The 18,430-nt window shown below is 42.5% G+C and overlaps 1 protein-coding gene and 1 long non-coding RNA gene across 2 annotated transcripts in view; both read left to right on the top strand.

The window, feature by feature from the left end:
• Nucleotides 1-245, top strand: part of LOC126195038 (nephrin-like) — a 451,536-nt gene extending 451,291 nt beyond the window's left edge. The window contains exon 13 of the mRNA XM_049933515.1: nucleotides 145-245. Within this exon, the coding sequence (XP_049789472.1) occupies nucleotides 145-245 (101 nt within the window). The remainder of the gene's footprint in view (nucleotides 1-144) is intronic.
• A 3,242-nt stretch (nucleotides 246-3,487) lies between these two features.
• The window catches only part of LOC126236809 (uncharacterized), a 47,179-nt gene continuing 32,236 nt past the window's right edge, over nucleotides 3,488-18,430 (top strand). Inside the window, exon 1 of the long non-coding RNA XR_007544985.1 lies at nucleotides 3,488-3,574. This is a non-coding gene — a long non-coding RNA (uncharacterized LOC126236809). The remainder of the gene's footprint in view (nucleotides 3,575-18,430) is intronic.

Raw genomic sequence — 18,430 nt, 5'->3', positions numbered from 1 at the left:
AGCCGCGCAGGATTCATGGCACCAGTTCCCTCCAGCACTACTTCAGACAGTAGTCGTGTTGTCGTGTTGCGGCACTTCTGCATGGATGGTTGCTTGGACACTATACGATATTAGGCAGGTGTACCAGTTTCTTTGGCTTTTCAGTTTATATGACGCACGCTCACAAAGAAACTGCACTAAATTTCCTTAAGCAGAAAATGATCTCGGGCTTCCTTGCCTCGACAGGTGCAATCTTAGTCACATGACTAGTTGCCATATTAATCTTCCATATTGACGGCTAGTTTCGTGCCCACAGCTCATTTTCAAATCATCCACTAAGCTATGCAATACCATCCATTACGACAGTCATATGCTTGTTCATTTTAGTTACATACTTGTAAAGTAGTGCGGGACAGAACCTGATACACTCAGGTGTATTCATGCGACGGCCGCTAGTTGTAGAGAAAATCGATACTGAAGTTTTATGCATACCTCTTATATCCAGGGGATTCTGGGGAGAGTGTGATTAGTGGATCGGCCCCGACGGCGCAGGTTAGTGCTCTCGACTGCTAAGCCGTGGAGGTGGGCACCGGTGTATCGTCCATTAGGTATTCAAAAGATGATGTAATGGCTCCTGGTGTAGTTTCGACTGTGCTACGTCCAGTTCAGCATCAGCATGGGGCGTTGTGGAGACGGGCGCAGAAACACCGTTGGATGTCTCTGCGCTCATTACGGCTTCGCGGCAGTAGATGATGCGGGGACGTCGTGCTGGCCGACGGCGGCGTCGTCCTCGACCTGCAACGTCTCCTCTTTACTGTAAAAGGTGCGGCGCCTTCTCTTACTACGTTTAGCAGAACATTGTTGCCTTACGCGAACTTCCGTGTCCGGCGAAGGAAGGGAGTCGCATCGGTCTGGCAGGAAGGACACCGTAGGGACGATGAGCGAGTCGATCTTCATCGTGTTGCCAATGGTTGGGTCAGCGGCCGGTCGCGTCGGCACCATGGCCGGCCGAGGCGGCGGACCGTCGGAGGCACACTCTGTCGAGGTATGGTCAGGATCGTTTCTGGCGTCGTTTGTGGCGTCCGGGCGGCGTTGTGAAGCGCTATGAGAAGCAAGAGCAGCCGCATAAGTCACCGATAGTACTGAAGGTAGCTACGATGGAGGTCCTTCGACAGCTAGAAGTTGCGTAATACGACATTGTAGGCATTCGGATACAAGGTGGACTTCTTTGCCGCACCCGGAAAATGGTCCCAGGCTGGCAGTCAAACATAATTATTGCACAGCATCCGCCGACCTGTAAGTAGGACCGGACGGGGCTTCGGAGATCAGTGGTAACCTGTCGGACGCCGTTTAGGACAGGATATGTCTGAAACTGTGTCTTCTTCTCTGCATTGTTCGTTGTCGATGAAAACCAAGAGGAGAGAATAAAGGGAAGGGAGAAACACTCTCTGTATAAGACAGGCAGGTAGAAATCTTGAATTCAGCCAATCGGGACTATGCTATCAGAAACTCTGATCTTATCTGTGGAATGGAAAGGGGGATCGAAGTTTTTATATGAAGATGGGAAATTAGGTAGTGGGACGTTGTACGATAAGTCGTGGAGTGCGCGAGTCTTTCATTTGAGGCCTCAGAACACAGCCACGTGCATCGGGTAAAGCCATTGGCACACCGGCCGTTTGTATCCGTACGTTAAGCGTGCTGAGTTCCTGACGTCATAGCTTGGAATAAGCACCTTGGGGAGTCTGGCCGAACGTAGAGGGCAGAATATAGCATTTCAGTTATTCTGAACGCGCGTTTGAACATAGACCAATGAGATGGAAGAAAGCCATCTAAGTCAGTTGACGCCATCTCTGTCCAGTACAGTGTCGACAGACTCCATTTTGGCTTTCAGTTGAAACCTACATGAATACATGCCGTTGCTAAACAACAGATAATTAAGGATTTCTGAAAATCCCGTAGTTAATTTACGATTTACTGCAATAAATTGATGGGAAGCGTCTTATTGCTGGTTAAGAAATTATTACAACTAGCATGTTATTGAAGTATGCCGGCTCAAAGCAACGAAATACCGAGGTTTCTTCCAAAACCATTCTCGGTAAGATGCAAAGTATGATCGAAAATCATTTATGATCGGTATAGCTCAATGTCTGCCTTTGGCAGGGCAACAGATGGACGCGTCCGTGTTTTCCGTGTGCGGAGCGCGAGCTCGCCTTGTTTACATTCTGACGGACGTTGCTTAAGTGCCGGCTTACCGTGTACGATACATGGCGAACAGTTACCGTAAATCTACACTCCGATTTACTTGCTGCAACGACCCAAAGCGTTCGAGGTAGAGAATATTCTGCGAGAGGAAGTGAAAATCCCAGCGACCGATATTATCGGAATACATTTGTCGATCGTGAGCAGCACGCACTACGTTAACATTATTAAAGACGCGGCGTGCGAATGCACCCTAAGTGAGACCAAACAGTGGCTCCGCTTCTGCCATGTTGATGGAAATGTGATGGTGGTAACCGTCGACCACGCGGGCTTAGATATGCGTACGATACGTATTTTCGAATTGCCATTTGAACTTCCTGCAGAGGAAGTCGTCGCGGCACTCAGACCGACGTGTCACATTCCGCGTGCTCCACAGATAGTATTTACTGCGACAGCCTCCAGTCCCAGCGTTATGAGTTCCATATGTACCAGTTCACCACTCTCTGTAAGTCGCACATTGCCTTCTAGGTGTCACTCAAGGCAAACGTATCAGAGCGTGAGAGAGGGGAACTCAGCGCCGTTCCAAAGTGTGTCACACTGAGTGTGTCGCTGGCTGCATGACGAACTTAATGTGGTCACCTTCCTGGAATACCGCCTTGCCTGCTGACAGCCCATCCCAAGCCCATATGGTGCGAGGGGGATAAAATAATGATGAGAAAAAATATATTAACAGTTACCTTAGCAGATTAGCTTTCATGTTGTGCTACAGATTCCAACACTAATGCACATATGGCGCATATAGGCAGATGTTTAAAAACTGTCTTGGTCTTGAAATAAGAAAAACGTAGTAATTCAGATAAATACGGACAAGCAATTAGTATACTCACTATATCGCAAGAAGCATTTCACGTCCGTTTTGGAAATGAGGGACTCTCACAGGCCATCGTCGTTTACGAGATTGTTCACAAATTCTCCATCTTTTCAGTTCCAACGACTGTGCAGAAAACTCCTTCCAGCGTCAGTTGAATGAAAACCACGCGTTCCTTGATAATTCAAGTAGCATTAATTTATTTATTTGCCAATGTTTCGTCCGGGACATATCTGACGATAATGAAGTTAGTGGTCGATTGCTGTGTAATCTAGGTTTCGATAAGAGAATGGATTTAAGTTTCTTGCTGTTTACATCAAGGAACTGCGACAAATATTCTTATAATATATCGCATTCATTCCTTTGAAAGGATGCGTACGTGCTTCGTCTCTAAATCACGACGTGCATTTCATTGCAGAACCTCAAGAAGACAGTGAGTGTGTTCCGCTGAGGGACATGTCTCCCGCTCTGACGTCTTACCAGAACCACTGTTTGACCAACACCTGGAGGATATCACACGATCAGCAGGTATGGGTCTGCGTCAAAATTTGTTACATACCTCCATTGATAATGATTTAAATGGTCGTTTTTACACCATCAATAGCCGAAGATTAAAATAAAAAGTATTCATGTTCTGAGTTAGCCAAAATGTCTTCCATGCATCTAGTAATTATTTACTTATCGAGTGAAAACAATCATCTCTGAATTTGGGCAACTGTTTTGCCGCGCATTATGCATTTTCAGCTTGTCTGCATGCTGCTGAGAACTCTAGGGTGCCTGAAATCATTTACTTAAGATACTAAATACAGAATTTTAAGACGACTACGTGTTACACACAGTTCCTTAAATATTACTAAACATGACAATAACTACATATAATTACCAGGAGAGATAGGAGTAAATAAAAGCAGATGAAATGTCGATTTACAAAAAACAATACGTATCACTCAATGCCTAGTAAGAATTGGATGTTCAGCTTCCAGTGTGGGGCATAGAGAGTAAGCAAAGCGTAGACTTTTTCATGAAACTGGTATATGTTTTATGACTTGTAACAGAACAGTCTTGCATTACACGTCTCTCTCTCTCTCTCTCTCTCTTTTTTTATGATCATAAAATTGTTAGGTCCTTAGACTACCGGTTTCGGTCAGCGATGATGATCTTCAAATATCTTTTAAAACATATCCTAATGTAATGAAGCCACAGTGAAGAGGTACAGAAAAAATTAGCGTAACATCGAGGCACATATTAGAAATTTGGTATATACTAGGACACAGAGTCACTGATACTATGGCATAGCATATGCCATATTTCAAATATGTGCGACGATACCATGATAATTTTGTGTATAATTTGACCATGCATTCGTTATATTAGGACAGGTTTTAAAACAGATTTGAAGATGGTCACCGCTGACCGAAACCGATAGCCATAGAGCCTAGCAACTTCATGATCGTAGACGGAAATAAAAGAAATTTATTCTCTATGTCATTTTTGCTTGGAATGATATTAGTGCTACAAAGAACATGAAATTTAGATCTAGTGACCATGACAAACTGGCAATGGGGCTGTTGGTTTTTCATTAAAAATCACAGATGACTATATTCGTGTTTTTATGTATCTTTGGTACGAACTGTGTAAGCAGCCCGACTGGATTAATGCTAGTAGAAGTGTTTATGTTTTATGACCGTGGCCTGTAACACCCACCTCAAGCTCCTGTACTAGATACTCCTTTCTCCGTGGCACCATCACTGTAAATATGCTGCCATATTTCAATATAGCGTCTAGTACAGTACGGAGGAATAGAAAGCGAGCTATTGCAACAATTAACGTATCTCTGTTCTGGTATTTCAAATATGTTCTGAAATATGCCCTTTCTCAGGGCTGCACTGTTCATATACTGCTTTTAAACTTGAGTCCGACTCATTTTCACAGCCGAAGCACTTTAGTCTTCGGATCGTATATTCGCGAGCATAACTCCAATTTTCCTGGTTAAGTGCATACGATATTACAGATGTATGCAGATATAAGTCTACAGTACGCACGATTCCGCTTAGTTTGTACATTAACATTAAATGGATCAACACCATTACGACTCGAACACACACACACGCATTGTCAATGACTACTTTACCGTTTAATTCAAATTCTATAGTTTCACATCCCATTCCAAGCTAGACGATCTTGCCAACTCTGTTTCGGAAGACTGCAACAGACGCTTCCCAGGGAAAACGTTTTGCAATCATTCTCTCTCAAATCACTGACCACCATATAGGAATTAGACCCTCCATTTGCGGTTGGGCGACAATCGTGAGCCCGCATCTCGTGGTCGTGCGGTAGCGTTTTCGCTTTCCACGCCCGGGTTCCCGGGTTCGATTCCCGGCGGGGTCAGGGATTTTCTCTGCCTCGTGATGGCTGGGTGTTGTGTGCTGTCCTTAGGTTAGTTAGGTTTAAGTAGTTCTAAGTTCTAGGGGACTTACGACCACAGCAGTTGAGTCCCATAGTGCTCAGAGCCATTTTTTTGACAATCGTGAATAAGGTCTCCAGCATCCACAAGTTCCTCTGTTACGAAGGCAGCTCTAAGATAGCCTCGCATGTTTTCGACAGACATTTAATGCGAGAACGTTCCAATGTAGTGTGTTATTTACAATGGATTTTAATAGTATAATTATTGAAGTTAAAAAATAGCTCTGAGCGCTATGCGACTTAACTTCTGAGGTCATCAGTCGACCAGAACTTAGAACTAATTAAACCTAACTAACCTAAGGACATCACACACATCGATGCCCGAGGCAGGATTCGAACCATCGACCGTAGCGGTCGCTCGGTTCCAGACTGTAGTGCCTAGAACCGCACGGAATTACTGAGGATAACAGTGAATATCATGACCCGATCCTCAGGCAGTTCAGGAACGAATACTTGCATTTCGGTACGAGATTAAGAGAAATAAGAAAGTAATGAGTTTCTGTTTTAAATAGCACCAACTGAAATGTAGGTATCTCAATGACGCCGTTAATTCATGTCCTAAGTTCACAGCAGCAAGACCACAAAAGTGCACTCTACAGGGGCGCTACATTTCTACGTATGTTAGTGAATATTAATAGATTTGATTACGTGGAAACTGAGTATCAGCACGTTTATTACAACAATTACCACTCTAATCACTATAATATACTATGAGACTCTATAAGGTCCCGCGTACGTCTTAATTTTCACTGCCACCGCAATATTTGTCGCGTGGGAATGCAACCACTGTGATAAGGGTTAAGAATTTATATATCGATTCTTTTCCGTCTCAACCGAAATTTGTTTTACAATATAAGTAGTTTCGGCTGCATATGATCGCCCTCAGATCTACGTGTTTGGGCAAGGATACTGCATTCTGATGCGTACTTCCTACATGAGGCAACGGACTGGTAGCTCAATTACGGAGTTGAAGGTAATAACATGCGTTCGAAATCAGTCATATTGAAAAATGGTGTGGTCGCCTTCAGATCTACGTGGTTGGGTAAGAATAATGCTTTCTGATGTGTACTTTCTACTAGATAGAGTTGAAGCTAATCACGTGTGATCGAAATCAGTCATGCTGAAAAAAAGAATGTGCAACTCAGGCGCAAAATAAACAGTATTTACATTATTAAATACGTTTTAATTTATGAAAAAGAAGCATTACTGATCGTTTTACGATGGAAACATCTGTTTTGAAGTACTAGTTCACAACGTGTTTCTTACACTGAACAGCGTCTTTATCCTCGTCAAGATTTACGAAAACTAATCCACTAAGTAGAAATGGACAAGCAGGGCACTACAGACGTGTTGCTGCCTTCCACCAGAATACGTCGTTACAATTGTTGAACGTGATGGTGGCTTTTCAACCAAGACAGTTTCCACACTCTTCGACATTCGTCCGCTCGATGCACTGCTCACAACATTAAACATATCTTTGTAGGTGAGGACTCATGAGTGTTTTTCTGCCTTGCGGGTGAGCGTAATGAGGCATCTGCAGAAAACCGCTCCTCCAGTCACAAAGAGTTGCAAGAGAGTTAGTCGCTTGATCTAGTAAATAGAATGTAGTAACATGACCTCAGATGTTAAGTCCCATAGTGCTCAGAGCCATTTTAACCATTAGCTTATATCATGAGCTTCACTATTTGAAACCGAGCCAATGTTGCACACATCCTTACTACCAAGCTAGTGTCATCAGCAAACAAATATTTTATAGTTACCCTTAATACTAGAGGGCATATCATTTATATAAATAAGGAACAGTAGTGGCCCCAACACTGATCCCTGTGGCACTCCCCCATTTGTCTGTACCCCACTCAGACCGCACATCACAGCCATTCTAACCACACGAATAAAGACCTTTTGCTGTCAGTTGCTAAAGTAAGAGGTGAAACAATTGTGAGCTATTCCCCACATTCTCTAATGGTCCAACTTCTGGAGCAACATTTTGTGATCAACACAATCAAATGCCTTAGTTAAATCAAAAAATATGACTAGTGCTCGAAACCTTTTGTTTATCCCATTCAGTACCTCACGGAATTGTTAAACGACTTCTAAAGCCTAACTGTACATCTGACAGCAAATTATGTGATATAAAATGATCAATTATCCTTACATACACAGCCTTTTCATTAACTTTAGCAAACACTGATGGCATAGAAACAGGTCTAAAATTGTCTACATTATCTATTTCTCCCTTTTTATAAAGTGGCTTTACTACTGAGAACTTCAATCATTCAGGAAACTGACCATTCCTAAAGGAAAAATTACAAACATGGCTAAATACAGGGCTAACATGTGCTGCAGAGTGCTTTAATATTTTGCTAGGCCCTCCATCATGTCCATGAGAGTCCTTAGTCTTCAGTGATTTAATTATTGACTCAATCTCCCCCTTGTCTCGGAAAGGCATTTACCAAGAGATTACATGGTTCCCTGTAAAAATTAAAGTTTTATTTAATTCACCAGCAATACTCAGAAAATGATTGTTAAATACTGAACATTTATCTGGTTTATGAGTAACGGAAATACTTTCACTATGAACTGACTTTATATCGCTGGCTGATCAGACACTTCCTTCACAACTGACCATACGGTTTTAATTTTATCCTGTGAATTAACTATTCTATTTGCATACCACATACTCTTTGTGTTCCTAATAACATTTTAAGCACCTTACAGTACTGTTTGTAATGGGCTACTGTAGCTTGATTGCGACTACTTCTAACATTTTGATACAGTTCCCACTTTGTTCTATATGATATCCTTATCGCACTAGTCAGCCATCCGGCCTGCCTTTTACTGCTAGTAACCCCTTTAGAACATTCTAATTGAAAGCAGCTCTCAAAGAGCAAGAGAAATGTGGTAGGGAAAGCTTCTATTTATCATATGTGTTATCGGGACTATAAACATCTGCTACTCTTGTTCCTTGACGAGGTTTAACAAACTCTCTATTGCTGTTGGATTAACTTCTCTTCATATTTTGTAATTATATGTGACATTTGTTTGAGTACAAAAGACTTTCAGTGTTAAAATTTGTGCAATATTTTCTGAAAGGCCATTCACCCTTTTACTAACAGAATGCCCATCTAGTAATGAACAATGAATAAAAATATTGTCTATGGCTGAGTTACTGTTCCCCTGCACCATAGCTGGAGGAAATACAGTCTATATCAGATCATATGAATTTAGGAGATCTATCAGCATCCTTTTTCTCGCACCATATTAAACAAAATTAATTCTGAAGTCGCCACATAAAACTAATTTTTGGTACTTCCTATAACATGAATCAAAGAACCACTTTAGCTAGAGCAAAAAAGCTCTGTAGTCAGATTTATGGGATCTATAAACAGCAATTAGAAGTATAGTTTCACTAAATTCAGGTGCCCCCCCCCCCCCCCGCGCAACATTTAAATATCTGTTCAGTGCAGTGCCGTGATACGTCTCGACTCAAATGAAATACGGTTTTTTACGTGCATGGCCACTCCCACACTCCGCAAGAACTCCTTGAAAAAAAGGCAGCTAATCTGTATTCTGGTAAAGGAAGCCTGTGAATTGTCTATTTATTTAAGTGATGTTCCGATATACCAATAATTTCAGAGTCAACATCTACACTATGTGATCAAAAGTATCCGGACACCCCCAAAAACAAACGTTTTCCATATTGGGTGCATTGTGCTGCCACTTTCTGCCAGGTACTCCATATTATCGACCTCAGTAGTCATTAGACATCGTGAGAGAGCAGAATAGGGCGTTCTGCGGATTCCACGGACTTCGAACGTAGTCAGGTGATCGGGTGTCACTTCTGTCCTACGTCTGTACGCTATATTTCCACACTACTAAACATCCCTAGGTCCACTCTTTCCGATGTGATAGTGAAGTGGAAACTTGGAGGGACACGTACAGCACGAAAGCGTATACAGGCCGACCTCCAGTTTTGACTGACAGGAACCGCCGACAGTTGAAGAGGATCGTAAAGTGTAACAGGCAGACATCTATCCAGACCATCACACAGGAATTCCAAACTGTATCACGATCCACTGCAAGTACTATGACAGACGAGAAGTGAGAAAGCTTGGATTGCATGGTCCAGCGGCTGCTCATAAGCAACACATCACGTTGGTAAATGTCAAACGACGCCTCGCTTGGTGTAAGGAGCGGATGCATTGGACTATTCAACAGTGGGAAAACGTTGTGTGGAGTGGAAAATCACGGTACACATGTGCCGATCCGATAGCAGGGTGTGGATATGGCGAATGCGTGTGTAGTGTCAACAGTAAAATTCAGAGGCGGCGGTGTTATGGTTTGGTCATGTTTTTCATGTAGCTGGCTTGTACCCCTTGTTGTTTTGTGTGGCACTACCGTAGCACAGGCCTACATTGATGTTTTAAGGACCTTCTTGCTTTGCACTGTTGAAGAGAAATTCGGGGATGGCGATTAGATCTTTCAACACGATCGAGCACATGTTCATAATGCTCGGCCTGTTGCGAAGTGGTTACACGACAATAAGATCCCTGAAAAGGACTCGCCTTCACAGAGTCCTGACCTGAATCCTATAGAACACTTTTGGGATATTTTGGAACGCCGACGCCCACGAAACAGTTACACGAAATGCACATTAGTGCCACCAGTTTGAGTAGCTAACTTTACCAGGTCACCACCTACATCATATTCTCCGTAAAATTCCTACATAACTCCCCTATGCTGTCAGTCACCTGAGCCAACCCTGCACTAGACTTCACAATGTTGGTGACCCGGTACTCACTCCCCAACACTTCCTGCAACTGCTTGCCCACACGTCTACCATGCGAACTACCTAGCAGCAGAACCTTCTTCTTTCTGTTAGACATTGCAACTGACTTAGGCCTCGTAACTGCTGAGGACTGATTCATGTTCCCTACAGCTACAGAAGGCTCCTCTCCACTCAACTCTGACAGTTGCTATTGCATATATGCAAAGTATAACTGTCTGAATATCTCCTCCTCCTCCTAGCTGCCTTCTTTCCAACTGTCAGTTCCCACTCCCCAGCACCCTTCACATTCCTCAACCTATCTAGTTCCTCCTTTGCGTGTTATAACTGCACCTGAAGGGCACTGATCTTACGCTCCAGCTCCTCTATCAACTTCTATCTACTACAGATTCGGCATTCCCAGGGGAGAATCTCGTTAGAATACCCACTGGCTTCCCTACTACATTCCCCCCAGAGAAAATATTTTGAACAAATCCCTCGCTGTAAACTATTCTTCACAAACCTACAACAGAGCTTACACTTCTGACACATAGTAAAATTTTACATTTACTGAAAAAAATTATATGTCTACGTTGCCTAAGTTATGTTGCGACTTCTGCACCACTTGTTAGCAGCAGACACAGTGGCTGCGCCAGAGACTGAGGCGGCGTGGAGTTTTACAATTATTTATTGAACTTTCTTTACAATTTCTCCCTTGTCGTCGCTGCACAGCCCTGCGGATCCCTCCGCCTGGCTGCTGCTGTGTAGATTCTCTGACAATGCGTGCAATGCAGACTTTTAATTCGTTTACAGCCAGGGGTCCGGATACTTTTTATCATATATTATAACAGTTCACTAACTTTATCACTAATACCTCTTATATTTTGATAAAATATGCTAATTACTGTTCTGCTTAGAAACATGACGTCTTCTGAAGGTGAGCCCTCAGTTAGAGAGTCATCCTTTAAGAAGGTATACGTATCAGTTGACTTCAGTCTAAAATAGGTGCAGCTCTAACACGAAGTACTACAGGAATTTTCCCATAAGTGATCCCACCACTACCCAGTTTACTGTCACGTATAAGTTTTGCCAGCCTCCCCTTCTCATACCTATTGAGGTGCAGGCCATGCCTTGTGAAATTTGATCTACAGGTAGACTCAACTGGCACCACTGAAATGTGACCCATGCTCTCTGCCATCAGTGCCTTCTCCAGCCCCATGTTAACGCGCCTAACAGCCGCATTAAGATGAGGCCGGCTATGACGCCGCTGATCGCACTCGGGAGCCTCAGGCCACCAGTGCTCCGCTGCTCCGCTGAAGCCAGGATGCCCTGTGGTTGAGATGAACTCGTCGCCACTCGGCGCTCCAGAATGGGCACGCCCACAGAGTTGCGTCGCCGTGAGGTCAGCTGCCAATGTCTGCTGCACTGGTGGCTCAGAACCCGTCAGTCGCGATGTTCGCAAGGTTCCGTCATGGACAGACCACGTGCCGTGGGGCCGGGTTGCCATGAAGTCCGGGAGTCAGACCCCAGCGGCGCCTGTGACCAAGACAGCACTGCAGCCGGTCCTGCTGGAAGTTCTCGCCTAGTTAGTCAGCCATGGTGCCGACCGAACTTGGGCCGACCTCCAGAGCTGAAGTTGACATCTTCTAGCGGCGAACGGATGACTCCTGTGAGCTGGAACAGACTTCCGGAATCGTCACCTATGAAGATTGAACATTCGGACGCGGACCACATCCGTCCTCAGATCCGAACTGCTTCCTAATGGCTTCTGTTCGCAAGGTTCCGTCATGGACAGACCACGTGCCGTGGGGCCGGGTTGCCATGAAGTCCGGGAGTCAGACCCCAGCGGCGCCTGTGACCAAGACAGCACTGCAGCCGGTCCTGCTGGAAGTTCTCGCCTCCACTATTTATATCCGGCAGGAGGACATTTTTTACCCTCAGTGGTAGTTTTTTGTTATTACTCCCACAGTATATTGCAGCGCTGGCCTCACTTCCCCTTACTCAGCACTCTCCAGGCTTCGCTCGGCGCTCGGTCTGTGTGCGTCCTTGCGTCAGCCTGTTGGTAGACTGCTGCTGTCAGCAAGGCTCTCTGTGTATGCCTACTTCGCAACGCCTCAGTCGCTGGCGTGCCTCTGTTTTGCCATTCTCCACTGCGTGAAGCAACGTTTACTACATGTGGCCGCAACAGTTCAGTTACACCAGTAGAACAGTATATAGAACTAACAAGAGCGGTCACGAAACTCTCTCTATACTAAGAAGGCTACTACTTCTGTTAATACTAATAAACCACAGCTAATACCAATATCAACAAAACTTCAAAAAATTACTATCTACAACCAAAAATTCAAGCGGCCACTGGAGCACACAACGAAGTTAAAATACTGAATGGAAATTTTACTGAAATATTTCACTACAAACAGTAAGAAACGTCAGCTGAAAAATAAAGCACAAAATTTACTAAATGACTTCAACGCACAGAAAACTTAAAAATACACAGCGGGTGAACTTTTCCAAAAGTTTATTAAACCGCTATATCTCCACAAACAGGACGAAACACGACTTAAAGCTGTTAAATTTAATAACTGTATAACAGTGCACAGATAACTTTGTCAGTACTTAGCTTTACAACCGCTACAATTGCAACTGCACGCCGCAAAATGTAAACACACTATTGAGGCGTGAGGCTTAGACGAACGACGTAAGCACACTCACGAATAACATACCACTCGAGCCAATAACACAGGAAAAAGACAATTATCAATGAAAATCCACTAATAATTTACTTTTACAGCAAATATTAACTCAAATAAACTTTAAAATAAGTAACTGAAGACTAAATCGTTATAAAATATTTACGAGCAATTTCAACAGCAGTCCAGCACATGTGACATCACACCAAAGAAGACAATGGTTCGCCTCGGTGCACCTTCGTAGACGGCACGTGACTTCTATCTGATGCATGAAGCTGGAACACGGGTGTTACCCCGCGCACCTATATCGATTGAGGATTATCACATCTCGAAACTGCTATGACGACACAATGGCAGTAACGGATCTTAACCGCATCGAATTGACATGTTCAAGTACACTGCTGCACAATCTGACATGTATAAGAAATGGGTGGCGAGAGGTTACCCTCTCCCTACCAGTGTTCCTGTTTTACTCCACCGTTCTGATAAATGTAACTTGCTCACAGAGTATTTGAAAGTGACCGTCATCCAAATTTAATCTATGAGTTACCAAGATCTTCATTTCAAATGGTATCAGCCGCTTCGTAATCGGGTATGTAATTTTGTGTTTTGTCTTGCTTACGGACCTCTACTCGCGCATTACATTTCCCATATTCCTCTCTTGTGTTCTATTGGTGCTTTTGTACATACCGTAGGTTGTATTGTGTTTGTCATTTTGGGTTTTTCGATCTATTATAAGTACGCCTGTCTGTACACTATAACATTCAAATTGTTATACGATGCTATTTGCAATTCTGTTCTTCAGCTATTGTTGTACTTATTGTGTGGTGTACGGTGTTTGCCATTCAGTATTTTATCTTATCAGTAAGAGCATATGTATGTTTCTCATAATGTTGCTATATAGTGCTCTTCAATTCTGCTCCAGTGTCATTAACATCACTGTCGTCGGCTGTCTAATGTTTGTTTAATTGCGCTTTTATTTTTCTTTAAAGGTGTGTTTATTTTCTAACTTCGTAATTTTGTGCTATTCTGATTTTTTGCGGTTATGTTTCTTTGGCACTTTATAACTGTTGACTGTATGGTCTTTGTAACCCAAAGCGAAAATAAAGAAATGAAAAATAATAAAAAAAATTACTACGTTACACAGCGCGCGACAGTTTCCAAGAAAATGGTCATGTAGAACTAATTAATGGTATATAGCAAGATTCAGAGTGAAGGGAGTAGATAATTCAATAGTTAACTGCATCTAGAAAGAAAAATTATTGATTTTTACAGCTACTTTAGGGCTGCAAATCGACCGTCATTTTAAAACAAAAACAACTTAACTATCAAATCAGTATAGATTCTACCGTTACTTTTCGAGGGATTAATCAATTCCGCATCGATTTGTTACTCCTAAAATTAAACATTAATTAAGAATGTTGAGTGTCCGTGGCCTCCACACAATAGTCAGATCTGAGCTCTCCCTCAGTGAGCTCAGTTTATCTTTGCCTTTGTAATATTTTTTTCTGATGGTGTCGGGCCTACTACGTACAAGGGTTGCCTAGAAAGTAATGCACTGGATTTTTTTCTTCAACACGTCTATATTGAACCTTATGAGAATTACACACATTACAAGAATGGTGTTTTATCTACACTCCCTATTTTTTCACATAATCTCTGTCCCGTTCTATGGCCTTCCTCCAGCGTGAAACAAGGCCGTGTATGTCTTGTCCTGGTGGTAGAGCCAGTGCTTCATTATGTGAATTACCTCATCATCCTCAAAATGTCTTACACAAATGGCATCCATTTGTAACCCCAGGAAGTGGAAGTCCTAGGGGCTTTGGTCAGGGCTGTAGGGTGGATAGGGTAATACTGTCCAGCCCTGTTTTGCGATGTGTTCAGCAGTCATCAGACTTGTGTGGGTCCGAGCGTTATCGGGTTGCAGCAAAACATCTCCTCGGTTATTAGGATACCGAAGACGCCGAAGGTGCGTCTTCAGTTCTGTTAATGTGTTGACATATGCTTCTGAATTATTGGGACCGCCTCTTGACATCACATCAATGTGAATCACACATTCATAGTCCCAGAACAAGATGACCATGACCTTACCGGCGGAAGCAGTTGATTTGAAGTTTTTCTTCTTTCATCGACTGTCATTTTGTTTCGGGCTCAAAATGGTGAACCCAGGTTTCATCACCTGTCACAATCCGGGACCAGAAGGCCTCACCCTCAGCTTCAAAAAGTTGCAGCAACTCACGACAAATGTTCTTTTCTGAGCGATTTGTGATCCACCGTTAGACACCGCGGGACCCATGTTGCACACACTTTTAAATATCCAAGAGTGCGAATAATTGCATGCACTCTTCCTTTGCTGAATGACAGATGCAGCGCCAACTGCCGAGTTGTATTGCGTCTGTCCTCGCGAATGACAACTTTAGTCTGCTGGAAAAGCCGTGGATGGTCTCCCTGACCGCTACAAACCGTGGAGCTCCGCCGAACCGCCTTCTGGTAACCTGACCCTCCGTGAGCAGCGACTAACTGTACTTCTGTCGACAGCAGATGCTCCATAGACTTTGCACAAGCGTTTGTGAAAATCCCCACATTTCTTTCTCTGCAGAAATTCAATGACGGCACGTTGCTTCTAACGTACGTCACCTACAGACACCATTTTGAAACTGTCCTGCAGCTACGCTACCTGTCGAAAGTGACAACAAATTGGCGCGCTCACTCAAGAGACTTCAAATAATACATACGTAACGTTTTCGATTGAGAAAGAAATTGTGGTGCATTACTTTCTGGGCATCACTCGTATAACAGGTACGCCAAATGGATTATATCCATTCAGAAATTTGTCGTAACAAGACGATTCTGAAAACTGTAAAACTACGAGCACGAACCCAACAAATATCAGAGAATGGATGATGAGCGGAATATACTATTTTTGAGTCAACCAACCTAGTATGCAGATGTGGATGTGGAAGCCACTGGAAGGAAAAATGTGCCTCAAACTTTAAAGCTCACAGTTTGTCTCTGTTATATTAAGTTATTTATAAAGAAAAATGGTACCATCCTATATCTGTCGCTTTATACATATTTCAAAACACACTACAGTAAATAGTACTTGGAATATAAATCTCGTTTTCTGGGATAACATATTTTGGAAGCCAGCTGACTCTCTAATAACTTACAATGTAATCATTTTACATTGAACTATGCGACACAGGCAACAAGGTACTTCGGAAGCAGTAACTGAGCAATGCCTCTTGAAGCTGAAATTTAACCAAACGGTTCAGAATTAGTGATTCAGATTTTTCATTTGAAGAGTTTGCAGTGAACAAATAACACAGGTTACCGGACAAATACGTTTTATTTTTTATTAGGAAACAGCTTAATAGCTTCGTTCTCTTTCGGCACTGAATCAATATCGGACCTTAGCTTCTTGCATAGCCTGAAGTTTCATCGCAATGAGACATCGCTAAAAGGTAGAAAATTACCAAACTATAACTGAGAAATATTTTTTTCTTAAGCTGAACAAAGGTTTTATTGAAATATACGGGGTGTCCCTTCTAACAGTCGTCAGGTACATTTTCTCTGGTATTTCGGCAAACATTTGCAATGTCGTTTCTAGAGTGTGTGGAGTCAGCCCAAACAAATACTGCTCTGCACGCCTTTCATTCGATGACCACTGTCGACGGAAAGCGTCGGTTTATTTCCCGCTACAAACAAAATAATCTTTAAAGCGGAATTTTAAGAGTCCATTCGAAAGCACAACCGTCCCAGATTAATCGAGTGACATTCTGTTTTATGACTGTGTATTAACAGGGGCTGCAAAATACGAGGAGCAGCCAGTATCCTGGCAGTGCCTGCACTGACTGGCGACTCTTAGGACAAACACCTATTAGATGAAAACATTTATTATACTAGACGGGATTGAGGTCGATCGATCCTTAGAGCATCTATTATACATTCTACATAGATGAACTGCCCTATGTATTTTTCGCTGGAGATACCACCAGTAATCTCCCATCACACTCGTGGCTATTTGTGGAGTCCTGAAAAGTCTTTCTGTCAAATCGATGCCTTGACGAAACCACTCACCTTGTTCCTCTCTGACTGACAAATATTTCACGGAAAAGTCAACATGTCTGTTGAAACAGTGTCGGTTACGGCTTATCAAACTGTCTTACTTCATAAGCTTTTCAGCATGTTGACTAAAACAGAGGCGTACCGGAGCCATTCCTTGTTGCCTTAGGTCCTAACAAGAAAATCAACGAAATACACACACGTGTCTGACTCACTCAGTCACTTTTGATTAGAAGTTGTAATCGAACAATATACAGAATGTCGGGTACGTTACATAACCTTGTCTCCCAATTTCGCTTCTGGTAGATAAGGAATCTTCCAGCAATGATCGTTAAATTAGCTCCCATTTCATTGGAGTAATAAACATGAAGGGTTGGTACATTTCATAGCCAATATGGTTTTATATCTGTGACTTTGACGGTTTGTTATTAGGAAAAATATTCCTAACGTAAGCTACAATTACAAATGACACCTTGAAACATGCGTGGTTGCAGTAACGTAGCTGACAGTAGTGAAACATGTACATTTGTAATGGAAATCTGAGAGTGAACGTGTATTTTACCTCTATACTGAACTCTTATGACTGCTAGAATGTAAACTGTCAATAACTTAAAAACAAATCAAAACTGCATGAATATACATAACACAAAAACTGAATCTGATGCAACACTCTTGATGCGTAATTGGCCCTGGTAATAAAAAAAAAGCTTGATCAAGTTGAAAATGATAGGCCCTGTGCTTAATGAATACTCTCCCTGAAATAACAAAATTTTTCATCTTTATCTTCGCAATGGTAACACTCTTCGCACTGCTCTCTGTCAGCACTTTAAATTGTGTAGTTCACATACAGCTGACGTGCGAGGCTGTTGCTAAGCATATAATTTAATTAAATTCGAATATGACTGAGACAATAACTTCTTGAGCTAAATAGTTAATCGAAAACGACATGGATCTGGGAACTGGTATTGATTTGTGGTAAGTGACAATATGGCACTAACTTTAAAACTAGTATTTTGACTTTTTGGAAATAAATAATGCTCACAATTAACGCACAATAAAATTATTGTACATTAACAATTAGCTATACAAAATCATTAGATATGAGGGTTTACATTGTCTCAATCATCGCTTATGAATATGAGCGTTGCATTTGATAACAAATCTACTTTCTTTACCTTAATTATTTCCAGTATGGTATCTTGCAAATAAAAAACCATTTCTGCCCGTAGCGAGTAAGTACGTATCCAGCACATCAGATATAACGCGTCTTTATACTTGACAGTTCTCAATACATTTATCTATGTAGAGTTACTCTAACACATTATCCATAACACATCGAACCAGCGATCGCTGTTGAGCAGCGACGCTACTAAACAATGATACTTCCATTGAACATCTCTG

This window comes from Schistocerca nitens, chromosome 1, assembly GCF_023898315.1.
Source record: "Schistocerca nitens isolate TAMUIC-IGC-003100 chromosome 1, iqSchNite1.1, whole genome shotgun sequence".
NCBI lineage: Eukaryota > Metazoa > Arthropoda > Insecta > Orthoptera > Acrididae > Schistocerca > Schistocerca nitens.
This window is presented reverse-complemented; position numbering and strand designations above follow the sequence as displayed.